This window comes from Oryctolagus cuniculus, chromosome 3, assembly GCF_051225735.1.
Source record: "Oryctolagus cuniculus isolate XC-2025 breed Fujian yellow rabbit chromosome 3, ASM5122573v1, whole genome shotgun sequence".
Lineage (NCBI taxonomy): Eukaryota > Metazoa > Chordata > Mammalia > Lagomorpha > Leporidae > Oryctolagus > Oryctolagus cuniculus.
The window spans coordinates 66,123,253-66,148,832 of NC_142869.1; the positions used below are offsets into that span (position 1 = coordinate 66,123,253).

Here is a 25,580-nt window from a genome sequence, read left to right on the forward strand (position 1 = left end):
CATAAGGAGGTTCAGGGAAGTAGGAAGATACTCTTTTTTACTATTGTTGAGTTTTGCATATTTAATTATTTTCTGGGGCATACCACTAAAGGTGATTTTAACTTAATCAGTGAAATCCAAATGGGAGTCAGTTGAAAAAACTGAGATTTTATTGAGAGGCTTGGCAAGAGCTAAATCTCATCTTGAAACCTGTGTCTGAGTAGGTCTGTCTGAGGACTTTTTGTAACTGTGCCAACATAATTGAAATTACCAAATCCTTCAAGGAAGAGACCTCAGAAGTATGACATTGTTGAGAAGAAGAAAATAGATTGGAAAATGATATCCTTCACCTTTGGATGAGTTGAGTGACCCAGTTCCTGTGTAAAGCTTTTTGTTTTCAAGAGTTTAGTGAGAAGTTTTTAGTAAGCACAAGGACTTTGTTTGTTGTAGTTTGTTTTGCTAGGTCTGCCAAGATGGTCAGAGGAAGCTTTGCTTAGGTCTTTAATAAAAGGCCAAGCTTGAATTTTACACAGAAGGGGTTTCCAAATTTGGTTCACATTTCATTGAGGAGGTTTTGTTTGCTCAGGCTGTGGGTTCATGGTGAAGAGTTGGGCACTGCATTTGCAAAATACTTGTTTCTGGAGTCTTTGATGACATTACTGAGTGCCTAAAGTTGCACAGTCTCAGGAGGTTCTCCCCTGTATATTAACAGTTCTAGGTCACTATTCTCTGAAGAATTCAAAATAATTATCTTTGGTTTTAAAAATATGTCTATCTGAGTTGAATCATGACACATCACTTTTCAACTTGGAGTAGTTTTCAATGACTTTGTTGCTTCTAAGGGTGAATTTAACTGACCTGATTTAGCCATGACTTTGCAGGGTGAATTTTAATTATCTTAGTTGAAATGACTTTTTTCCACATTTTGAAGCATTTTCTAGAAAACTTTAGTCAGATGTGAAGTCCCTAGAACTTTAGCAAAGCTCATTTTTGTTTCCTCATTAGTTTAGAGTTATGTCTGTTACTGTGAGACTTTTAACTTTTACTGTGAATATTTGTTTTCCAAGAAACTTAACTTCTTTTAAAGTAAGAAAGTTGATTATTTTCTTTGCCACTCTTTCAAATATTGCAAATTGTGCTTGTGTAGTTTCAGTGTTGGCTGCCCTTGTTCTGTTTAAAGATCACTTTAATAAGCATGTCTTTACTCTGGTGTGGCCAGATTTGTACAGAAACATTAGCAGCAGCTGGTAGGAATTAATCATTAATGTCTTACGTTTTGGGATTAAAAGCAATACAAGGAATCTCCTGTCAGTTGATTGAAAAGTGAATCTTCATTTGAAGGGAATGCTCTTTTTATTGTCAGTAAATGTTATTCTTTTTAGAGAAATCGATTGTTTATTTTCAAACCTAATCTGAAATGAATATTCTTTAAAATATTAATCAGTTTTTCTGTTTTTGTTTTGGTTTGAGAAGCAGAGAGATAGAAAGCAGTCCTGCTCTTTGGTTCACTTCTCTAATGCTGTGGTGGCTGGGAGGTTGGAACCTAGGAGCCAGGAACTCCTTGCAGGCCTTCCACATGGGTGACAAGAACCCGATAACTTGAACCATCACTGCAGCCTCCCAGAGTCCACATTAGCAGGTAGCTGGAATCAGGATTTGAAGCTTGGACTTGAACCCAAAAACTCCCATATGGAACTTGGGCATCTGGCCTGCTTATTATTATTGTTCTTAATGAATTAATTTATTTGAAAGGCAGAGAGAGAATCTTCCTTCACTGGTTCACTCCCTAAATGGCTTCAATAGCTGAAACCAAGAGCCTAGAACTCCATCCAGGTATCCCGTGTGGTACAAGGGCCGTCTTCCACTCTTTTCCCAGGTGGATTGTCAGGGATTGAGCAGGATTCGAACCTGCACCCACGTGGGATGCTGGCGTTGCAGGTGGCAGCTTAGCCTGCCACTATGGCCTGGTCTGCATCTTTTTTTTTTTTTTTTTTTTTAAGCTTTATTTATTTATTTGAAGCAGTTACATAAAAAGAGAGGAGAGAGAGCTTCCATCTGTTGTTTCACTCCCCAGATGGTTCATAATGACCAGGGCTGGGCCAGACCAAAGCTGGGAGCTTCTCCCAGGTCTCCCACAAGGATGCAGGGGCCCAAGCACTTGGACTATCCTTGCTGCTTTCCCAGGTGCATTAGCAAGGAGCTGGACCCAGAAGGGCAGCAGCCAGGACTGAAACCAGTGCTCTAGGCGTTGCTTAACTCTCTGTGCCACAGTGCGGGCCCCACCTAGGCAACATTTTAACTGCTAGGCCAAATGCCAACTTCTAGTCCTTGAATGTTGGTAAGTCATTAATTTAAATTTCCTCTAAAATATGACATAATCAGAGCTGACAGAGCCATTGCCTATGACACCAGTGCCTCATATGGGCTCTGGATAATGTCCCATCTGCTCTACTTCTGATCCAGTTCCCTGCTAATGGCCTGGGAAAAAGCCGCAGAAGATGGTCCAAGTACATGGATCCCTGCCACCCATGTGTGAGACCCAGGTGAAGCTCCTGGTTCCTGGCTTCAGCCTGGCCTAGCCTCTGCTATTGGGGCCATCTGGGGAGTGAACCTGTGGGTGGAAGATCTCTTTCTCTGTATCTTCCTCTGTCTCTGTAACTCTGACTTTCAAATAAATAAATAAATCTTTTAAAAAATAATCCTTTTTGAGAAAACCTGTCCGTTTGTTTAAAAGTCTTTGGTTTGAACCTAAACCAACAAATAAATTTAACATCCTAGGCTTTTGTAGAATGTACCAATTATCTTTTAAAGTAAAAAGTTAAGCTGGTTTAAACTTCACCAGAAGAATCTTTTTTTAAACCACGAAATGCGTAAGACATAAATATACTCATATAATGATACATACAACTGTGTAATAAAAAGTTGTTTTTGGTTTTCATAGGTGAGTCATGTTTAACAACATCTGTGGATGTATGAGAGTAAACAAGATCTAATTTGATAAAGCAAAGATTTATTCATTCAGAATCTAAGAAAAATCAGGGTATTAAGATGCAATCCTGTCAGTAAATAAGCATGTTTAGTACCTCCTAAATAGCCCTAATGTTGTAAATTATAAGATATTGAAGATATTATTCCACGTATGTTTTACTAGGGTTTTTATCATTGCTTGAAGATACAGGTAAATATCTTGGAATTTTTAATATTTATAGAAAAAAAATGGATGTCGTAAAAATATTAATATTCAAAGAGAAGGAGCAGCACAAAAGATTATTTTGAACAATGAGTTTAACACTAAATATTTCTTAAAATCTATACATTTGAGATTTTAAAAAAGTCAGAGAAATTCAAATTATTTTTCATAAACATGATAAAAAATGTAAAAATGTTTAGATTTTCTTAACTCAAGATTCTAGAAATTAACCAAAAGTGAAAGCACATTTAATTAATAAAGTGTTCTCATTTCCATAATGAATGCTTAACTTTGAGCTAACCTCCAGAGAGAGAATGTAGACTTGAGAAGACAATGGTGCTTTGTTTTGTTTAAGTTTGCTGCAAAACTACCAATGATTTCTAAGCATCTCAGACTAGGAATGTGGTTCCTCTGGTCCTGGGTCCTCTTCAAGAGCTCAAACAACTAGCTCTTCCTGTGGAGTTTGTTAAATGAGACTTTTCTCTGACTGTTTTCTAGCTTTTCTTATCTTACAAATAGTTACACTATTAGATTTTAAGTTATTTCCTATCAGTACAATATACTATATTGTTACTAAAATATAAGCATATAGATTTATTAAAAGAGTAAATATCATCTGGGGAAGCCTTTCTCTTCCTGATTCTGGGGGAGAATGACGCCCCGAGGCCAGAGCGGATACCTGTCTCCTTTGAGTCTAGGAAGAGTTCTTTACCCTGCATGGGAGAACTGAAAACAGTCACTCAGCATTTTCTGTGCTCTCTGGTTGAGATAATAAACCTAGGTGAGGAAGGCTGATCAGAGGTCACTGCTATTACATTTTAGTAGGTATCTTAGCCTTCTGCGGACACATGCATGTTCATATATGTAAGGCCACCACAAAACACACCAAACATCGGAGTTAAGGGAAAGGGTTTATTGGTGGGGAAATCCGACAGGCTGGAGGGAAGGGGTGAAGAAGAAAGAGGGGTCCAGAAAGAGAGATCAAGAGAGAGAGGGTGAAGAAGAAAGAGATCTGCTCAGAGGGCACATGCGCAGGAAGCAAGTCCTATTATACCTTTGCAGGGGATAGGAAAGTAAGAGCAGCAAATCCCATTAAGGTGAGGGTGGACCTGACACCTATGGTTGGGCCATTTGGTCACCTGGCTTCTAACAATGACAGGAGGGGGCTAGAGCCAAGGAAGGTGTCAGGAGGTAGATTGTGCCACAGAGAATACTGTCCTGTTTTACTAACAATATGTGCACACCTTTTTTTTTTTTTTTTCATGTATAAGTAGAAAATTCATTCATGAGAGTATACCATACATACTAATTTGGTCTTTATTTTTCATATGGTTTACTAATGTAATGTTTTTAGTTCATTCTCCTTAATTTGCAAGTATTTGTTTAAATTGTTACACTGAGTGGCAGAGGAAAACATCTCAGTCTCTCTTCTTCCTTTCCCACTTGTGCAGATGTGAAGCTGAGCCTTCACCTTCCCCTTGATCTTGAGTCTGTTTCTATCTCTGGTGAGTCTGTGCCGGCACTTGTTTGTTGGATCTTCTGCCTTAGGTCTGTCTCTATTCTGTCTGGATGGTTTTCTCTGACCCTTGAGAAGTGACTTGGGCTTGACTGCAGTATTAGTCTCTGTCCTCATGTATCTCAACATTTAACTGGAAGTATGTGCAAGGTAGAGGAAAAACACATAGTTTGTTATTTACGAATGCTTCCTGAACCCCTCAACCCAGCTGCCCTCCAGTGCCTGAACCTCCAGCTTTCCTAGGCATGTCTTTTATTTCAGCTACTCTGCTTTATTTGCACTTCCTCAAACACTTACTGAAGTTGCTTGTTTCTGTTCCCTTATTCGCTGTGTTCTGATCTTATTTCTGTGTTATATTCCCAACCCTTTACTTTAAAAATCTTCCCTCTTTCAATGGCCTTGTCAGATAATATCATCTTCTCTGGTTTGTACTTGTTTATTTCCTTTTTCTAATTTTATTTATTTATTTGAGAGGCAGAGTGGCAGAGCTGCCATCCGCTGGTTCACTCTCCAGATGTTTCAACAGCTGAGCCTGGCCTGGGGCCAATGATAGGAGCCAGCAACTCAATTCAGGACCCAGCTACTGTAGCTATCACTGCTGCCTCGTCTCAACACTGATCAAAAGTGATTTCTTCTTTCCCTTCTTGGCAATTTAGCAGATAGTTGTTGGAGATCTATTTTTGCCAGGTATTTAACAAAATTGGTGGTTTCTCAAACTTGCATTATTATTATATTGCCTTGTTTGCAAATAATATCCATCTTATTTCCCTTATTGCCATTGAAGGCACAAACTATATCTATGTCCAGCTTGTAACTAACACCTTTACCCATATAAGGTGTTTATATTTTAAAGTTTGTTTTTATTTACTTGAAAGGCAGAGTGACTAAGAGAGAGAAAGATCTTCAGGTCCCCTGGTTCAACTCCCCTGATGTCTACAATGGCCGGGGCTAGGGCAGGGTGAAGCCAGCAAATCCAGCTGGGTCTTCCATTCGAGTGGCACGGGGACCCAAGTGCTGGAGCTGCCATCTGCTGCCTCCAAGGTGCATGTTAGCAGGAAGCTGGATTGGAAGCAGGGATGGAACTTGATCCCAGGCACTACAATATAGGATTTTGGCATCCTGGCTTAACCAGCTGTCTCAGAGTAGCCACTCTCTGTTCATAGTTTTGAAACATCTTTAATGGATTGTTTTGTAATAAGTTCCTAGAAGCAGAACTGCTGCATCAAAAGATATGCAGAAAAACTGATACTACCTGTTCTATAAGTCCCCTATTTTTTTCTGTTAATGCCCCATTTAGCAGTAAGTTCATTAACTTCCTCTTTAGACAGAGGAATACCAGAATGCCAGAAAGAGAACTTCAGTGTGGTAGTACACTTTTGGGTCCTGCATTGTGGTGTAGTGGGTAAAGCCACAGCCTGTGATGCCGCATTCCATATGGGCTCTGATTCATGTCTGGCTCTTCTGCTTCAATCCAGCTCTCTAATGGCCTGGAAAAAGCAGTGGAAGATGACTGAGGACAAGCCAGCATCGCTGCACTTCACCCTTATGGGAGACCTGGATAAAATTCCTGACTCCTTGCTCCTGGCTTTGACCTGGTTCAATCCCGGCCGTTGCAACCACTGGGAAGTGAACCAGTGTGTGGAAGATCTCTCTCTCTCTCTTTCTCTCTCTCTCTCGCTTTCGCTTTCGCTTTCTCTCTGTAAATCTGACTTTCAAATCAATAAATAAGTCAATAGCACATTATTTCTCTTCCTTCCCATTGTCATTGTCAGTGTTGAATATCAATTCTATACTATTTATTGATATTTGCTTGTCTCTGCTGCTAGGATGCTGTTCTGATAGGACCATGGCCCAGCTCACAGAGCTGATCCCAGTTAAGGGTCAAGATTGTGGTTTCTCATTGTTCACTCAGTGATTTACTGTGCCAGGAAGGCAGACGTCACAGATGCTTCCAATATCCACCTTAGGCTGAGCCAGCATCGCTGCACTTCAGTAAATCCAGAAGCCCATTGTGTGACCCTAGCTAATCTGTTCCAGTTCATCCTCCTTCAAGGACGTTTTATTTCAGGAGTGTGTCTGCTTTTTCTTGGCAGTGGGATTTGGTTTGGGTGATGAATATCTTCTGTGACAGAAGTCTGTGATTTTGAATATCAGGAATCGAAGATGGGGATATCATTTCTTCTTTTCCAGAAAGAGTTAGGGTCCTGGAAAATTGGTCTCCATGGCATTGGCAACTGATTGTGCATGTCAAGAAGTTAAAGCACACAGTCAACTTTCCTCTCTCGATACTCATCCCTGGGTCTTGGGGCCGGTGGTGCCTAACTAAGGGAACGTTTGGGCAGCTTGATTCTCAACAGAAAGATCTGTGCCAAGATGATCTAAGGTCTCTACACCTAAACATAAGAAAGACTGTCTTAATTTCTAAGTTCTCTTTCGAAGAGCATCTCACTTAGCAAGATACCTGTTCTACACTTTAAAAGTCTAATGATACACGTCACCAATAGCGAATGAGCTAGTCAACACTCCAGCAAAAAATAAATTATTAGGGGCCGGCATCACGGCTCAATAGGCTAATCCTCCGCCTGTGGCACCAGCACACCGGGTTCTAGTCCCGGTCAAGGCACCGGATTCTGTCCCGGTTGCCCCTCTTCCAGGCCAGCTCTCTGCTGTGGCCCGGGAGTGCAGTGGAGGATGGCCCAAGTGCTTGGGCCCTGCACCCCATGGGAGACCAGGAGAAGCACCTGGCTCCTGGCTTCGGATCAGCGTGGTGCGCCGGCTGCAGCACGCTGGCCACAGCGGCCATTGGAGGGTGAACCAACAATAAAGGAAGACCTTCCCCTCTGTCTCTCTCTCTCTCTCTCTCACTGTCCACTCTGCCTGTCAAAAATAAATAAATAAATAAAAATAAATTGATAGGAAAGGACTTTCTTTCTTCTTTTTTTTTTTAAGCCACCATCTTCAACTCTAGTATCCCCTCTGGGCACTGGTTTGAGTTCTGGCTGCTCCACTTCTTATCTAACTCCCTGTTAATGTGCCTGAGAAGGCAGCAGAAGAAACCCCAAGTTCTTGGGCCCCTGCCACCCACATGGGAGACCTGGATGGAGTTCTAGGCTTCTGCCTCTAGCCTAGCCCAGTCCTGGCTGTTGTCATTTGGGGAGTGAACAAGTGTATAGACGGTATCTCCCTCTCTCCTACCCTCTTCCTCCCCTCCCCCTTTTTGTAACTCTGCCTTTCAAATAAATAAATAAATCTTAAAAATAGGTGTACAGGGAAGAATAAAATAATAGGAAGTATAAAATAATAGGGAAAATTAAAGAATACATGGCTGAAATAGTTAACAAAAAAGCTTGAGGCTAATATGGTAATACTGTGTTTTCATTTTTAAATTTGTATTTATTTTCATTTTGTTTGGAAGGCAGAGAGACAGACTGAGAGATGTTTCATCCACTGGTTCATTCCAAATGGTTGGGCCATGCCGAAGCCAAGAACCTGGAATTCAGTTCAGATTTCCCATGTGAGTGTCAGGGACTCAAGTGCTTGGGCCATCCTCTGCCTCCCAGAATGCACATTATTAGGAGGCTGTATCTGAAGTGGATTAACTGGGAGTTCAACCAGACAGTCCAGTATGGGAGTGTGCCATCCAAGATGGCAGTTTAGCTGCTGTGCCACCTGCCTACCCCAGTATTGTGTTCTTAAACTCATTTTTGCTGAGAGTATAAAAGGGTGCTTGTAATTAAGAAAGATCTCCTAAAACTCAAGGTGCTTTGTATTGTATAATACATAATTTAATTCTTATAACAAACATGTTGTTGTTGTTGTTGTTTTTTTTTTTTTTTTTTTTTTTTTTTTTTTTTTTGACAGGCAGAGTGGACAGTGAGAGAGAGAGACAGAGAGAAAGGTCTTCCTTTTTGCCGTTGGTTCACCCTCCAATGGCCGCCGCGGCCGGCGTGCTGCGGCCGGCGCACTGCGCTGATCCGATGGCAGGAGCCAGGTGCTTCTCCTGGTCTCCCATGGGGTGCAGGGCCCAAGGACTTGGGCCATCCTCCACTGCACTCCCGGGCCACAGCAGAGAGCTGGCCTGGAAGAGGGGCAACTGGACAGAATCTGGCACCCCGACCGGGACTAGAACCCGGTGTGCCGGCGCCGCTAGGTGGAGGATTAGCCTAGTGAGCCGCGGCGCTGGCCAACAAACATGTTTTACTATTTGCATGTTAGGTGATAATTTTGTTCCACAAAGAAATTAAGATTTGGGTGTGGCTTTTGTTCTGGTTAAGCCACCAGTTAGGATGCCTGTGTCCCATATGGATTTGATATCAAACTTGGGCTCTGACTCTACCTTTCTGTTAATGCAGACCCTGGAAGGCAGTGATTTTTACTCAAGTAATTGGGTTCCAGCCAGCCCAGTACGTGACTTGGATTGAGTTCCTGACTCCTGGCTTCTGCCTAACACATGCCTGTTTCTTTGGGCATTTGGGGAGTGAACCAGTGGGTGGAAGCCTGCATTCTCTAACTTTGATACTGTCTCTCAAGTCAGTAAAAACAAAGTTAAGATTCAGAGAGAGTAAAATTTGTAAAATCATACAATCAGGCTGGCGCTGCGGCTCACTAGGCTAATCCTCCGCCTGCGGCGTTGGCACCCCAGGTTCTAGTCCCGGTCGGGGCGCCGGAGTCTGTCCCGGTTGCTCCTCTTCCAGTCCAGCTCTCTGCTGTGGCCCGGAATGGCAGTGGAGGATGGCCCAAGTGCTTGCGCCCTGCACCCGCATGGGAGACCAGGAGGAAGCACCTGGCTCCTGGCTTCGGATCGGCACAGTGTGCCAGCCGTAGCAGCTAATTGGAGGGGTGAACCAACGGAATGAAGACCTGTCTCTCTCTCTCTCTCTCAGTCTAACTCTCCCTGTTAAAAAAAAAAAAAAAATCATATGATCAATAAAGGTTGACATTCACCTGAGACAGCCCTGTCTAGCTCTAGGTTCATAGCTCCCAGAGTCAGGACTTTTGTGTATTAGCCTGTCACCTTCTCCAGAGTTAAAGCTGCTGCAGGAGTCCCTTATTGCTCCTAACTACAGACTGACTCACAGGGTCTGTGAGGAGTTGGGAGTAACTACGAACTTGGAGGTCACAGTGCCCAAGACTCCCCTTACTTCCTTTTCCTTTTTTAAAAATATTTATTCATTTATTTGAAAAGGATAGATAGACAGAAAAGAGAGAGAGAGGAAAGTAGTCAGGGAGGGAGGATGATATCTTCCAGCCTCTGGTTCACAACTCAAATGCTCATGGCAGCCTGTGCTGGGCCAGGCCATAGTCAGGAGCCGGGAACTCCATCTGGGTCTCCCATGTGGATGGCAGGGGCCTGAAGTGCTTGAGCCATCATCTGCTGCCTTCTAGGATGCATTAGCAAGAAGCTGGATTGGAGTGGAGGAGCTGGGACTTAAACTGGCACTCTCACATGGGGAATGCAACTATCCCAAGAGGTAGATTAACTAATATGCCACAACACCTACTCCTCCCCTCATTTCTGACACCAACTGCAAGTTACAGGATAGTTCCCCAAATCACTCTGAGGAGCCACACTTCATTGGAAGAATTTATCAGAACTCAATAAACAGTGTTATGCCCACAGTCATGGTTTATTACAGGGAAAGGATGCAGATTAAAATCTACCTAGAAAAAGAAGCACCTAGGGCTGGGTCCAAGAGAAATAGAAGATTTGGAGCTTCTTTTGTCCTTTCTATGCAGAGTCAGGATGTGTGCTCTCCCTGCACCCATATACAGAGTTATTTCAAGCAGGAAGTGCTTTTACTGGGACTTTATAACATAGGCTTTGTTGATTGATTGACCTTATGGTTGATCAGCTAATAGTCCTGACCTGAAGCCCCACCCTCACCCCATTTGAAATTATTTGTTAATCTGGGGCTAGCTCCAGGCCCCCTGGCAAACTAAGATTACCTTCTACGAGCTGTGGGCAAAGGCTAGACCTTCTCTGGGCAAAATGGAATGTCTTAGTGGGAAGTCAATACCTACTCCCTCTTGGCTCCACCTTTGTGGATTACTGCAGCCTATAGTTGGGAGCCTGGCTAGGAGGCTGAGACACAAAGAATATAAATGAACATCCAGAGAGTAAAATCTGCCCTCTTTTGCTGTAACCCCTGAACTGTGTTTCCTACTTCTTATGATTTGAATGACAGTGTAGCAGCATTCATGTATCATCAGTAAAATAATTAAATTCCTTTAATGCTCACAGGCAACAGTTTTCCTAGTATTGAAAAAATACTGATGAATTAATTATTATTTCTTACTCAGACAAGCTTCCATATAATTAACTGCCCCCCCCAACAGACTCACACACCTGGCAGTAGAAATGTGTATATATGTCTATATCACTGAATTAAGGTCATGTTTGGTCCTAACTTGTTACCCTAAGTCAAGTTCACCTGATGTGCTGTCTGTTTTCCTAAGTTGTTTATTACTTACAGTCAATTTTCATTATTGATGGGTTATATATTTATAAATGTACTTGCTTGTTAGCATTTATTTGTAATCCTAAAATAAAGATTTGTGGCACTTGAAGAGTTATTTGTAAATATTCAAAGAGCAGTAAAAAAATTGGAGTCATGTAACCTGCACGTTTCCAGCTGTGGTCAAACAAGGCAACATTCTGCCCTATTTTAGCTCTTACACTATAAACAATTATCCTTTTCATGGACTATTTAATGCCACATTTTTTACATTTTTGTGGGTTTTGTTTTTGTTGTAATTGGGATTTTGCTGTTTCAAATGCCCCCCAAGCATAGTGGAGAAGTGCTGACTGGTTTTCCGAAGCTCAAGAAGCCTGTAACGTATTGTATGGAGAAAATATTTGTATTAACTAAACTTCATACAGGTATAAGTTATTGGGCCACTGACTCTTAGTTCAGTGTTATTGAAGCAAATACAACAAGGTTATGTATTGTCTGGTGAAAATGTGACCAGAGGCACATGAGAACCTAACCCCATGTTTCCCCTGACAACAGTGGTCTGGTATTCTCTCCTGAATTCAGCGTTTCAGGTAACCTTATGACTACTGTCAATAATGAGAATCAGCTGTGCTGCATCACTTCATTTATTCATCTATTTGTATAATCCTGTATACATTCTTTAAGCAAACATACTTGAACACTTTTTCTGGGTGCCAAGCAATGTCCACATGACTTAGAATTTCCCTTTTATGTTCTTATTCCTGTTAATATGTTCTTAGGCCATAGCCCTCTGACTCAGCATATTTGTGAGGTTATGATGACACATCATGAACAAAGCGTGAGGCTGAGTTTTAAAGGTTGGAGAACTGGGGGCAGATTGTATTGAATCTCTGACCATTTTACTTGAGCTACATATTCCGCCTTTTCAATAAATGTTCCAGGAATTTTCTTGTCTACTTGGTGAGCAAGATATTTAGGACCAGATTCCCTACAGGTTTCCCGTTGGGTGCCAACAGAGCCACTTGATTAGGCACAGCTTTCCCTACCAGAATTATGTGTCTGTTAGTTTGGCTGTGTAGTCTTAGAGGAAGAGTTTTTGGCTGCTTAAAGTATTCCTCAGCTCTTTGCCGATGAGAAGCCAGGCCACATTGGCCCTTCTCTTTTCTTCCATTCCTCCATTCCCCCATGCATTTGCATTTCCATCCTTTCCCACAGCCTCTGCACACCATCTCCCACATTGACACTCAAGCAGAGCGCGGGGAAAGGGCTGGGAAAGAGATGGTCACTTCGGGTTCTGCGTGTGCTTCCTTAGGCATGCTGTCTCCTTAATTGAGGTGTTTCTCATTTCCAGTGGAGATTTTCCAGGATGTGAGAGAGTTGCCCTGGGACTCTGCCTTGCTGTTCGTCTCCCTGTTTCCCTAACACTGCTTCTACCCCAAACTCCCAGTGTGGTAGGGGAAAATAGAAGAATACCTAGTATTTCTGAGGAATCAAATTGTTCTCTGGTCAATTTGCCCAAAAAGAAAAATTCCTATGATTTCAGGGGTTGTTCAGAGAAATAATCATTAAGCCCAAAGAAACAAAAACTTACATTGACTCTTACCTCAGTGAATATAAGAAATGAGTGCTAGCAGTAAAAGTGAACCTTGATATTTTCAGTTAAGTACAATGTCTTTCTTTGAATATTCTTATAAAACTGTACTCCCAAAAAAGTAAGGACCAAGTCCAAAAAACCTTTGAATGCCGTTTAGTGCCTACCACAATACCTGAGGCAAATAGGCCTCAACAAATATATGTTAAATGAATTAATGATTAAACTATCTTATTTTAAAAATATATATATTTAGTACTCTTAATTTGATGTTTATTCTTTCAGATACAGATGAATATAGACCTCCTGTTTGGAAATCTTACTGTGAGTATCCAAAGTAATTATATAGTAATTATAATGCTGTATAGTTAATATATAAACAATGGGATTGTCAGATATAAAGATTCACTCTATTTTGTATCCATTATGGGAAAATTAATTTACAACAAGGTTTGACAATAGTAGAGAAGAAGTAATTGTGGCTAAATGTTTGCACAAAAATCTGTGACTGGCTTGCGTGTCTGGAGTGCATCTCATCCCTCTGAGCTTGCATGAATTCCATGATGTAGAACTGGAGATCACTTGTTAGAAATGGCAAATAAAATTAATGCAAGGAGAGTATAAAAAAAAAGTCTAATTATTTGGATCTTGATTCTTTATCAGAAACAAGGAAAATGTAAACGGTAAGTGAGGAGGCTGTCTTAATAGAAAGAATGGGTTAGAAAGAGGCAAAAGAAAAGTGGTCTGTAATAATTGCTTTCCCAAAACATAAAAAAGGAATCTTTGATTTCTATAGTGCTCTTGAAAATTTGCTTTAGGATAAACATTTCCTTAAAACAGTCTAACTTCTTAGTCCTTAATTTTTCTGTTCCTTATATACTAGACAACATTATTTTATCGAGCAGAAGATACCACAGAGTTGTTAAGAGTAGAAATAAGGTCAATATAATCAAAGTAGTTTTTAAAAAAACTACAAATGTACTGGTACAGAAACAGTCCTGGAAGTTTTTGTCTAGAGTCAGGCATGCAGTCTAAGAAAGCTGTATTTTAAGTATAGATCATTGGCGTCTATAAATGTTGAGAGTTACTCTAAATTTTGATGTTTGGAAGTTGCTGAAATTTACTGACTTAAAGAGCAGTCAGTAATTCAGATTCTCATTGATTTTATGTCCCTAGAACAATAGACAGCTATTATTTTAGTAGATTACCACTTTGGAGTAATTATAACAAGTGAAAATGAATGGTCTCTGAAAATATTCCCACTGATGCTTTCCCTCCCTTTCTGGAATCCCCACCTATCCCAACCTGGGGAATGCAGTTATAAAAGAATTTGTAAAAATGATACAATCTGCATGGCGCCGCGGCTCAATAGGCTAATCCTCCACCTAGCGGCGCCGGCACACTGGGTTCTAGTCCCGGTCGGGGCACTGGATTCTGTCCCGGTTGCCCCTCTTCCAGGCCAGCTCTCTGCTGTGGCCAGGGAGTGCAGTGGGGGATGGCCCAAGTGCTTGTGCCCTGCACCCCATGGGAGACCAGGAGAAGCACCTGGCTCCTGCCTTCAGATTAGCGCGGTGCGCCGGCCGCAGCGCTCCAGCCGTGGCGGCCATTGGTGGGTGAACCAATGGCAAAAGGAAGACCTTTCTCTCTGTCTCTCTTTCTATCTACTCTGCCTGTCAAAAAACAAAACAAAACAAAACAAAAAAACGTCCTTTACCTCTTAAAGCTTTTGTCTCATAGACTCATTAACTGGAGGAATGTTTAAAATTCTCTGCATTTTGTTGTTTTCAGTTTTTCTTTGTCCCCTTTCTCTGTCTTGTCCCGGTACTTTTTTTTTTTTTTTTTTATTTTTTTTTATTTGAAAGGCGGAGTTACAGAGAGATGGAGGCAGAAAGAGAGTCTTCAATCTGATGGTTCACTCCCCAAATGGCACAACAGCCAGAGCTGAGCCAAGCCGAGCCAAAGCCAAGAGCTTCTTCCAAGTCTCCCATGCAGGTGCAGGGTCCCAAACACTTGGGTCATCCTCTACTGCTTTCCCAGGCCATAGCAGAGAGCTGGATTGGAAGTGGAGCAGCCAGGACTCAAACGGGCCCCCATATGGGATGCCGGCACTGCAGGCTGCTGCTTTACCTATGCCATAGTTCTGGCCCTGCCCAGTGTATATTTAATGTAAGCATTTAGGAAGCCTCTGATTGTTATTGTTATTACCCCCTTGGAGAATATTGATTAGTAAATATAGTATATACAATTTTTATTTTCTGTGTCATCATGTCTTACAGTAACTATCATTTGTCTTAAATAGGTGTTTTGTTTTTTTTGGTGACAATTCTGTACTGAGTTTTATAGTTGGCAACAGTTTTTTAAGTACAATTCTGTCACTGAATTTTATAGCTTTTCCTAATGGTTTCAATTCTCATTCTCCCCATTATCATTTTAATGATAGGAAACTAGAAAAATGAAAAATGAAATGAAAAAACTTCCAATTCAGGGAAGTTTTATGATTAGGCTCTGTTAAAAGCCAGGTGCAAATATCCTTTTAAAAAATGGCCATATGAAATTTTCTTATAAAAACATTATGTTAATATTTCAATAGATACATACACAAATTTTAATTAATGAGCAAACATACAAAGATTTCCTTCTCACAGTGAATTGCTACATTGATTATATGGATTGTTAAATGTGTCTCAAAATTCTGATCCAAAAAAAATTGTGATTAGGTTGAATCTTTTTGTTTGCCTTTATATGTATTATCTGTGCTACTCTCGGACACTTTAAAAGTTTTACAGCTAGTTGTAAGTAACCTAGTAAAATATTTATTAATAATCCTGAATGAGTTTATCTTACATCCTTATTTCATCAATAGAGACTAGAATTCTCAATAACTGAAGCAGTGCCTGTCTGGTACTCTTAATCACTGAGCCAAAAACATTTTGTTTACTTCTGAGGCCAGACCCATATCTCTGTCAGTTAGAGTTAAGAATCGATGTTTCCACTGACAGTCTTTGTGACTGATAAACTATAATGCATCCAGCATCTTCCTTGTGATTTTTTTTCTTTTTTTTTTTAACTTTTATTTAATGAATATAAATTTCCAAAGTACAGCTTATGGATTACATTGGTCCCCCCCGCCCATAACTTCCCTCCCACCCGCAACCCTCCCCTTTCCCACTCCCTCTCCCCTTCCATTCACATCAAGATTCATTTTCGATTCTCTTTATATATAGAAGATCAGTTTAGCATACATTAACTTGTGATTTTTTTTTAAACTCAGGTGTATTTTGTCCTTGTATGGGTGTACCAGCAGAATGAAAGCTGCTTAAGATGCTCTGGTTGCCTGCACTGATTTTGTAGATCTTGTACTAAACCTCATGGTAGGGTTCCCCACCCCACCCCATATTTGCTATTGTGCGGTCTAAACTGAGTTTCACCATGTGATTCTATAAGAAACTTTATCCTGATATTATGTCTTAGTGTTGAGCTCAAGATGCATACTGGTACTCAAATATTGATATAGAGAATTTTCTGTCTTAAATTTCAATCACCTACATAATAATAGTCCACCCATCTTTAAGTACTTTTACTGTGTGCCAGAGATTGTTTTAGGTCATTAAAAAATAATAAGTTATTTTATCCTTTCAATGAACTATGAAGTAGAAATTATTACCCCCATTTTACAAATGAGGAAAACTAAGGCACAATATACGGTAATATTGTGGGGTTGCAGTATTTAGACCCTGTGTGGTTTGATTCAAGAGATCAAATTCTTCACTGCAGTGCTATATCTGCTTTGTATGGCAACACAGAGCACTGAAGTAAGTCTCAATATGTTTTCAGGATTCATTTTGTATATGTATACATACATATATACATACCCAGTATGATTACATATGTGTGTATATATAATATATGTTCTAATTATACATATTTGTACATGTCCCTATGATTTATTTGAATGACTATGGTCTGAGGGTGGAGTCTGTATAATGATATCCATTTGAAATCTGAATCGTTCATTATCTGACGGTTACAGATGTCTGGGTAGTTTGAAATGACAAAATGTCTTAAATGTTTAACAATAGGATTAACTTAAATTTGATTATATGTAGCTATATATGTAGAAATAGAAAAAAATCTCTTCTAGAGATAAACTTAAGACATGCATAAACACTTTTCTCTGACAGTGACACATGCTGTTCATTCTTTCTTCATTTGAAATAAGCCTGAAATTAGAAGGAGGTTGTAGTATAATTTCCATTGATCCATTTTAATATACCCTAGAAATTATCTACTCTTTTGGCGTATTATTTCAGTATCTAAATTCTTTCACTGCATTTGTCCTAGCTGAGAAGCAGTAACTTTGGCTCACGAATTTTGTTTTTATTAGAGATTATCTTTGAAGATAGATATTTGCCAAATAGGGGAGAAAAACAATGTGTTTTACTGGTAGCCTACAAATCCTAATTTTACTTTCAAGTGTGGCACTTAATAATGTGCGTTAAAATATATATAACTATTATTGCTTTGTATCAGAGATAGGCAATAAATTTATGAAAATAAATGGCCAGGTAATAGAGAACAGTGCTAAGTATCCAGCCTTGATTTGTTGTAAGGTAAAGGACACTCGTGTGGATTATGCTCTTTCTGTTTGTGCTCACCCCTTGGCTTTCACTGACTCAGATTGGATTTACTTGCTTTGTTTTGTTCATGACAAATAGTTCTGTACCAGTGTTCTTATGAACATACAAAGCAACCAGTTTGTTATTCTGAAAGCATTCGTAAATTCTATATAAGGGAAACTAACTTTTTTTTCTGACTTCTCACAGTGTACCAGCTGCAACAGGAAGCCCCTCATCCTCGAAGAATTACCTGTACATGTGAGGTGGGTGTAGTGTAACCATTACATTGAAAGGCCTCTCAAGCATCTGTTTCTCAGATTTTACCTTCCTCAGTGACTTGGTTATTTGTGGGATTAACCATTTATGCTAGTTAGCATCAGAAAATTGTAACCTTAATGCAGTTTTCTTAACATTCTTCTCATTTGACATAGCTGCCACTTTTTAATGGTCCATTTGGAACATAGTATACGATATGACAGTATAGTTTTACCTGATGTATTCTTTTCTGTTAATTTGTGCATTGCTTTTCAGTTTTTGTTTTATTGCTTATTTTTTAAGTTTAAAAATCTCACTGTGAATTACTGAATTATTTTTTCCATTAAAAGGAAGATTTATGTCATGATTTTAGAAAATGAATAAGACATGGATAATTTACCAGAAAAAGAGATGACATGTGACAGTATATGAAAAATGTTGTTTCTTTGATAATAAAAGAAATTAAAATTAAAACATGCAGAGATAGCATTTGCACCTTGCAGATTGGCAAAAGACTTTGTAAGAGTTCGTAATACCTAATTAAAGTATACTTGAATTTACCCTTTGACCTGCCAGCCTAAATTCCAGGGATTTACTCTGATGAATTACCTTTACAAATAACAGAATGATATATGCTCTAAGATTTTCATGTTAGGATTATTAGTATTAGCAGAAGTTTGAAAAAAAAAAACCCTAAAAATCTGTCCATAGGAGATAATTGAGTAGAATAGGCTATGAAAAAGAATAAGGAATATTTCTGTGAACTGATAAGGAATTATTTCCAGATACAAAATGTATATATAAAAGTGTCGTCCTTTTCTTCTAAGAAAGAACAGAAAAATAAGACAAAATGTAGCTTATTTTTGAAAAAGAAAAACAGGAAAGATGAAACCAGAGACCAGTGAAATAGTTATTGTAGGTTACGAGTGAGGAGCACTGGAGGATGGGATGTCTCTGAGGAGATACTTTTGTATTTGTAGCTGTGACTTCTGAACTATGTGTTTTCATATATTCAAACAACACAATTAAAATGATAAAGCAGACCTTAAAATTGAAAATAGTTAGAAAAAAAGGAACTTAACAAATTCATAATCACCCAAACAACTAACTTAAAGAGCTTGTAACATTATTCTGATAGTATAGACTTTTTAAAAAAAAATATTGATTTATTTATTTTTAAAAGAGTTACAGACAGAGAGGGAAACCGAGAGAGAGCGAGCTTCCATCTGCTGGACTGCTCTCTAAATGGCTGTGAAGGCTGGAGCTGAGCCATTCTGATGGCAGGAGCCTGGAACTCCATCCAGGTCTTCCATGTGGCTGGCAGGATCCAAGCACTTTGGTCATCTTCTACGGCTTTTGCAGGCACATTAGCAGGGAGCTTGATCAGAAGAGAAGTGAGGTCTGAAATTGGTGATCATTTAGGCTGCTGATGTTGCATGTGGTGGCCTAGCCACAACCTTAGACCCTGATTAAACAAACCTGAAGAGAAATATTTTAAGGACAAAAACTTCAAAAGGGACAGGCATTGTGGCAGTGAGTTAAACTGCTTCCTGTGACTGTCATCTCATAATGGAATGCAAAATCAAGGTTTACCTTCTCAGCTTCTAATCCAGCTACCTGCGGATGTGCCTGGGAAGACAATGAATGATGGCCCAAGTATTTGGGCCCCTGCCACTTGCGTTGAGAGACACTGATGGAGTTCCTGGCTCTTGGCTTTGGCCTAGCTTAGCCTTGGCTGTTGCAGCCATTTGAGGGGTGAACCAGGAGATGTGAGATTGATATGTTATATCTCTCTCTGTTCCTCCCTTTCTATAGCTCTGTCCTTAAAATAAATAAATAAATCTAAAAAACTTGAAAGGATCTTTAGCTATACTTAGTAGATTTGTTGTTGGTAGTAGTTCTTGTACAGTAATCTTGAAGTTATTTTTATGTAATATAGAGCAAATGAGTAATTACACTGGAGTTTAGAGAGCCACAGTTCTTAGGAGACATAATTATGGAGTGGGAAAAACTAGGAAGTACATTATGGTATTGAAGGTAAATTGGTGGTGTTGATCTGAACTCATAGGTTTTTAAGATATTTTTCTATCTCAGTCCATGGAGAGGGCTTGGAAGCAGTGGTGCCCCAGCCAGAATGAATATGCCTGGTATCCAGATTTAGATTTCTAAGTACTGCTTGGTACAAAGAGGAGCGATTTCTCCTGAGAGAAACTCGTGATTCTAATTTTTATTTTATTTTATTTTTTGACAGAGTGGACAGTGAGAGAGAGAGACAGAGAGAAAGGTCTTCCTTTTCCGTTGGTTCACCCCCGAATGGCCGCTGTGGCCGGCACACCGCGGCCGGCACACCGCGGCTGGCGCACCGCGCTGAGCCGAAGGTAGGAGCCAGGTGCTTCTCCTGGTCTCCCATGCGGGTGCAGGGCCCAGTGATTTGGGCCATCCTCCTGGAAGAGGAGCAACCAGGACAGAATCCAGTGCCCTGAACAGGATTAGAACCCGGGGTGCCGGCGCCGCAGGTGGAGGATTAGCCTATTGAGCCGCAGCACCGGCCCACTCGTGATTCTAGAACAATCAGCAGGGAAATCCTGGAACATCCTGTTTTATCAGGAAGGCAAAAAAGTCTTCAAAATCTAGTTGGGGAGCATGTCACAAAGATACAAGAGCCTACTTGAAGGAGTTTAAGGCAAAATTTGGGACAGTTTGAATATAAAAAAGTAATAGATAGTTAACAACTTGAAGGAGGAGTTTATGAGATCATAATGATTCTTAAAAAAAAATAAAAACAGCCCAATACAAAGAGAGAAAAAGGGAAATGTGAAATTTTTGTTTGTGAAAGACTGGCAGTTCAAATATAAAAAAAGATAAAGTTCTAATATTGCTATTTTGAACTACTGGTTGATTCAGCAAGGATCATCATTGGATGTTAAAGAATTTGAATGAAAGGCTATGGGTAGACAAGATATTCACATGATCTTAAAGTTTCATCCTGCCCATTATTTATTAATTGTAAAGGGAAAAATACACATCTGTCATGGGGAGATCTAGCAGTCATACCTTTAACCAAGAGATCAAATGCTGTATTACCTGGAATGATAGAGCAGAATACACAAATGTCACCTGTGTAGTATTTCTCCCAAAAATGTTGAAATCTGATTATAAAATGAGTAAGACATGTCCAGAATGTGAGAAGGATAAAATACAGTGGTTAGACCATCCAAAATTAAAGGAAACTGAAGAGACTGCAGTCAAATTCAGTGTCTATATCTGGATTGGATCCTGAACTTAAATATCCTGTGTGTGTGTGTTAAGGCTAGAAATTTTGAGTTCAGTTAGAGAAATCTGAATATGAAACTATATATTAGATAATATGAAGTCATTTTTACTCTTTTAAAATTTTTTTTTAAAAATTTCATTTAAGGTATATAAATTTCATATATACAGATTTAGGAACATGGTGATACTTCCTACCCTACCCTCCTTCCTGCCCAGAATACCATCCTTCCTTCTGCTTCCTCTCTTATTCCCTCTCTTAAAGTAAATTGAAAGTAGATGATTGTAAAGATTAACCCTGCACTAAGTACAGAGTTCAACAAATACTCAACAGTAGAGACTAGGACTGTAAATAGGCATTGAATCTCAAATGTTAATTTTACTCCTGTACATTACATTTTTGGTACTCTATTAGTTACGACAGATCAGGGAAAACATATGGTATTTGTCTTTTTGAGACTGGCTTATCTCACTAAGTATAATGGTTTCCGGTTGCATTCATTTTGTTACCTAAGACAGGATTTCATTCTTTTTTTACAGCTGAGTAGTATTCCAGAGTGTACATGTACCACAATTTCTTTATCCAGTCATCAGTTGGTAGACATCTGGGTTGATTCCATATCTTAGCTATTGCAAATTGATCTGCAATAAATGTGGGAGTACAGATAACTCATATGCTGATTTCATTTGCCTTGGGTGAATTCCCAGGAGTGAGATGGCTGGGTCATATGGTTGTTCTATTTTCACCTTTCTGAGGAATTACTGTCTTCCACAATGGCTGTACTAGTTTATAATCCCACCAGCAGTGGATTAGTGTATCTTTCCCTCAACATTCTCACCAGCATTTATTTGTTGATTTCTGTGTGTGAGCCATTCTCATTGTGTTGAGGTAAAACCTAATGGGGTTTTGATTTACATTTCCCTGGTGATCCTGAACATTTTTTTAATGTGTCTGTTGGCCATTTGAATTTCCTCTTTTGAAAAAATGCCTGTTTAAGTCTTTTGCCCATCTCTTAACTGGATTGTTTGTTTTGGTGTTGTGTTTCTTGAGCTCTTATAGATTCTGGATATTAATCTTTCATCACTTTCATATTTTGCAAATATTTTCTCCAGTTCTTTTGGCTGCCTCATCACTTTGCTGAGTGTTTCCTTTGTGGTGCAGAAGCATCTCGGCTTAATGTAGCCCCATTAGTCTATTTGTGCTTTTATTGCATGTGCTTCTGGGGTCTTTTCCAAGAAGTCTTTGACTACGCCAATATCTTACAGAGTTTCCCCAGTGTTCTCTTATAGTAATTTGATGGTATCAGGTCATAGATTTATATCCTTGATCCAGTTAGTGTTGATTTTTGTATAAGGTGTAAGGTATGGATCTTGTTTCATACTTCTGCACAAGTTGATCCAGTTTTCTAGGCATTATTTATTGAAGAGACTGTCTCTTCCTCAGGGATTGATTTTAGCTCCTTTGTCAAAAATTCATTGGTTATATATGTGTGGATTGATTTCTGGGGTTTCCATTTTGTTCCAAGGGTCTATGTGTCTGTTTTTGGTCCAACACCAGGATGTTTTGATTATTACTGCCCTGTTATGTGACTTGAAATCTGGTATTGTGATGCCTCTGGGTTTGTTTTTGTTGTGTAAGATTGCTGTAGCTATTTGTGGTCTCTTATGTTTCTATATGAATTTTAGCAGTGTTTTTTTTAAATCTGAGAAGAATGTCCTTGGTATTTTGATTAGGATATCATTGAATCTGTAAATCTCTTTTGGTTTAATGGACATTTTGATATTAATTCTTCCAATCCATGAACATAGAAGATTTTTTTCCAATATTTTGTGTTTTCTACTATTTCTTTCTTTAATGTTTGAGAATTTTCATTATAGAGATCTTTCATCTCCTTGGTTAAATTTATTCAAAGGTATTTAATTGTTTTTGTATGTTTTGGGAATAGGATTGATCTTAGAAGTTCTTTCTTAGCTGCAGCATTATCTGTGTATATAAAGGCTATTGATATTTGTGTGTTGATTATATATCCTGCCACTTTACCAAACTGTTTTATGAGTTCCAGTAGTCTCTTAGTGGTCTTTTGGGTCCCCTATATATAGAATTATGCCATCTGCAAATAGAGGTAATTTGACCTCCTCCTCTCCAATTTGTATCTTTGAGTGAGTTCTTTTTCTTGCCTGATGGTTCTGGCTGAAACTTCTAGGACTATATTGAATAGCAGTGGTAAAAGTGGATATCCTTGTCTGGATCCACATCTTAGTGGAAATGCTTCTAAATTTTCTCCATTCAATAAGATGCTGGCTGTGGGTTTATCATACATTGTCATGATTGTGTTGAGGATTGTTCATTCTATATCAAATTTGCTTAAGGTTTTTATGAAAGGATATTGTATTTTATCAAATGCTTTCTTTGCATCTGTTGAGATTGTCGCTCCTCCTCTTCGTGGAGGAACGACACAAGACCCTGCGCTGTTCTTTCGTCTGCTCGGCCCTCCCCGGGTTTGCTGCTGGTTCTTCCCGGGTTGGCTACTATCCCTTCCACCTCCGTGGAAGGGCAGTTCCCCCTGGCCACATTCCCCACTTCCGCAGGGGAGCGGCACACCGCCGGCCGGCTTTCTCGGGGGCTGCACAGGTGTTCCCTCAGCTAGATGTTCCCCTTAGATGTTCCCCATAGATGTTCCTGGTGAATGCCGTCTCTCTCCTCCTTTATAGTCCTCCTCCGCCAATCCCAACTCGGCTGCCCACACGCCGAGTACGCTGCTCTCCTCCAATCAGGAGCAAGTCCTACAGTTTATTAGTTGAACTGGAGGCAGCTGTGCGGAAGCTGTTTACTTCTCTCCCAGCGCCATATTGTGGGAGAGCAGATGCATAGAATAAGTCTTAATTCCAGTAACTCAGTCCAGTCCGGATTGCTCCCCACAGAGATAATCATATGGTTTTTATTCTTCAGTTTGTTAATTGATTTGTGAATGTTGACCCATTCTTGCACACCAGGGATAAAAAAATCACCTTGTCTGGGTGAATGATCTTTCTAATGTGTTGTTGGATTTGATTAGGTAGCATTTTGTTGAAGATTCTTTTTTTTTTTTTTTTTTTTTGACAGGCAGAGTGGACAGTGAGAGAGAGAGACAGAGAGAGAAAGGTCTTCCTTTTGCCGTTGGTTCACCCTCTAATGGCCACCGCTGCAGCCGGCGCACCGCGCTGATCCGATGGCAGGAGCCAGGAGCCAGGTGCTTTTCCTGGTCTCCCATGGGGTGCAGGGCCCAAGCACCTGGGCCATCCTCCACTGCACTCCCTGGCCATAGCAGAGAGCTGGCCTGGAAGAGGGGCAACTGGGACAGAATCCGGCGCCCCGACCAGGACTAGAACCCGGTGTGCCGGCGCCGCAAGGTGGAGGATTAGCCTATTGAGCCACGGCGCCGGCCTTTTGTTGAGGATTCTTACATCTACATTCATCAAGAATATTGGTTTGTAGTTACCTTTCTCTGTTTTATCTTTTTCTGGTTTAGGAGTTAAGGTGATGCTGGCCTCATAGGAGAATCCCTCCCTTTCAATTGTTCTAAATAGTTTGAGAAGAATTAGAATTAGTTCTTCTTTAAAAATTCAGTAGAATTCAGCAGTGAAGCCATCTGGTCCTGGCCTTTTCTTTTTTGGGCGACTCTTTACTACTGATTCACTTTCTGTATTGGTTATTGGTCTGTTTAGGTTTTCCATGTTTTCATAACTCAATTTTGGTAGATTATATGTGTCCAGAATCTATCCATTTCTTCCAGATTTTCTGAATTGTTGGCATATAGCTCTTTGTATTAATTCTTGGTGATTCTTTTTATTTCTGTGGTATTTGTTGCTACATTTCCTTTTTCATCTCTGCTTTTAGTAATTTGGGTTTCTCTCCCACCTTTTTGTTTGTTAATTGGGCCAATGGTGTATCAATTTAGTTTATTTTTTCAAAAAACCAGCTCTTCATTTCACTGATCATTTGTAATTTTTTTTTTGTTTCAATCCTGCTTATTTCTGCTCTAGTTATTTCTTTCTTCCTATTCATTTCAGGTTTGGTTTGTTGCTGTTTTTCTAGGCCCTTGAGATGCATTGATAGCTCATTTATTTGATGCAGTCAGTTTCTTGATGTAGGTGCTAATTGCTATAAACTTCCCTTTTAACACTGCTTTTGCTGCATCTCATAAGTTTTAATATGTTGAGTTATCTTCAGTCATTGTCAGAAATTTTTTTATTTCTCTTTTGATTTTTTTCTATGACCTACTGCTAAATCCAGAGCATGTTGTTCAGTCTCCATGTGTTTGCATATGTTCTGGAGATTCTTAGGTTGTTAATTTCCAGCTTCATTCCATTATAGTCAGAAAAGATGCATGATATGATTGTGGTTTTTACAAATTTACTGAGACTTGCATTATGGCTTAGCACTGGTCTGTCCTAGAAGTTCCATGCACTGATGAAAAGAATGTGGGGGATGAAAGGTTCTGTAGATATAAGTTAGGTCCATTTGGTTCATAGTATAAGTTAGCTCTGTTGCTTTTGTTGTTGGTTTTCAGTCTAGTTGATCTATCCATTAGTGAAGGTGGGGTGTTGAAATTCTCCATTACTATTTTATTGGAGTCTGTGTCTCCCTTTGGATCCAGTAATATTTCTTTTAAATAGCCAGGTGGCCTGGCATTGGGTACATACACATTTATTATAGTCACATCTTCCT

The 25,580-nt window shown here is 39.7% G+C and overlaps 1 protein-coding gene across 10 annotated transcripts in view; it reads left to right on the forward strand.

Annotated features, from left to right (window-relative positions):
• Positions 1–25,580, forward strand: part of CHN1 (chimerin 1) — a 260,367-nt gene that overhangs the window by 46,193 nt on the left and 188,594 nt on the right. For 8 of the 10 annotated variants that reach the window (XM_089328123.1, XM_089328122.1, XM_089328121.1 and 5 more), the window contains 2 exons: positions 13,017–13,055; positions 17,555–17,610. In XM_089328123.1, coding sequence (XP_089184249.1) covers positions 13,017–13,055; positions 17,555–17,610 — 95 coding nt within the window. Of the gene's footprint in view, positions 1–13,016; positions 13,056–17,554; positions 17,611–19,853; positions 19,981–25,580 lie in introns of all 10 variants that reach the window. The other 2 variants (XM_051848491.3, XM_051848492.3) reach the window with 1 other exon arrangement.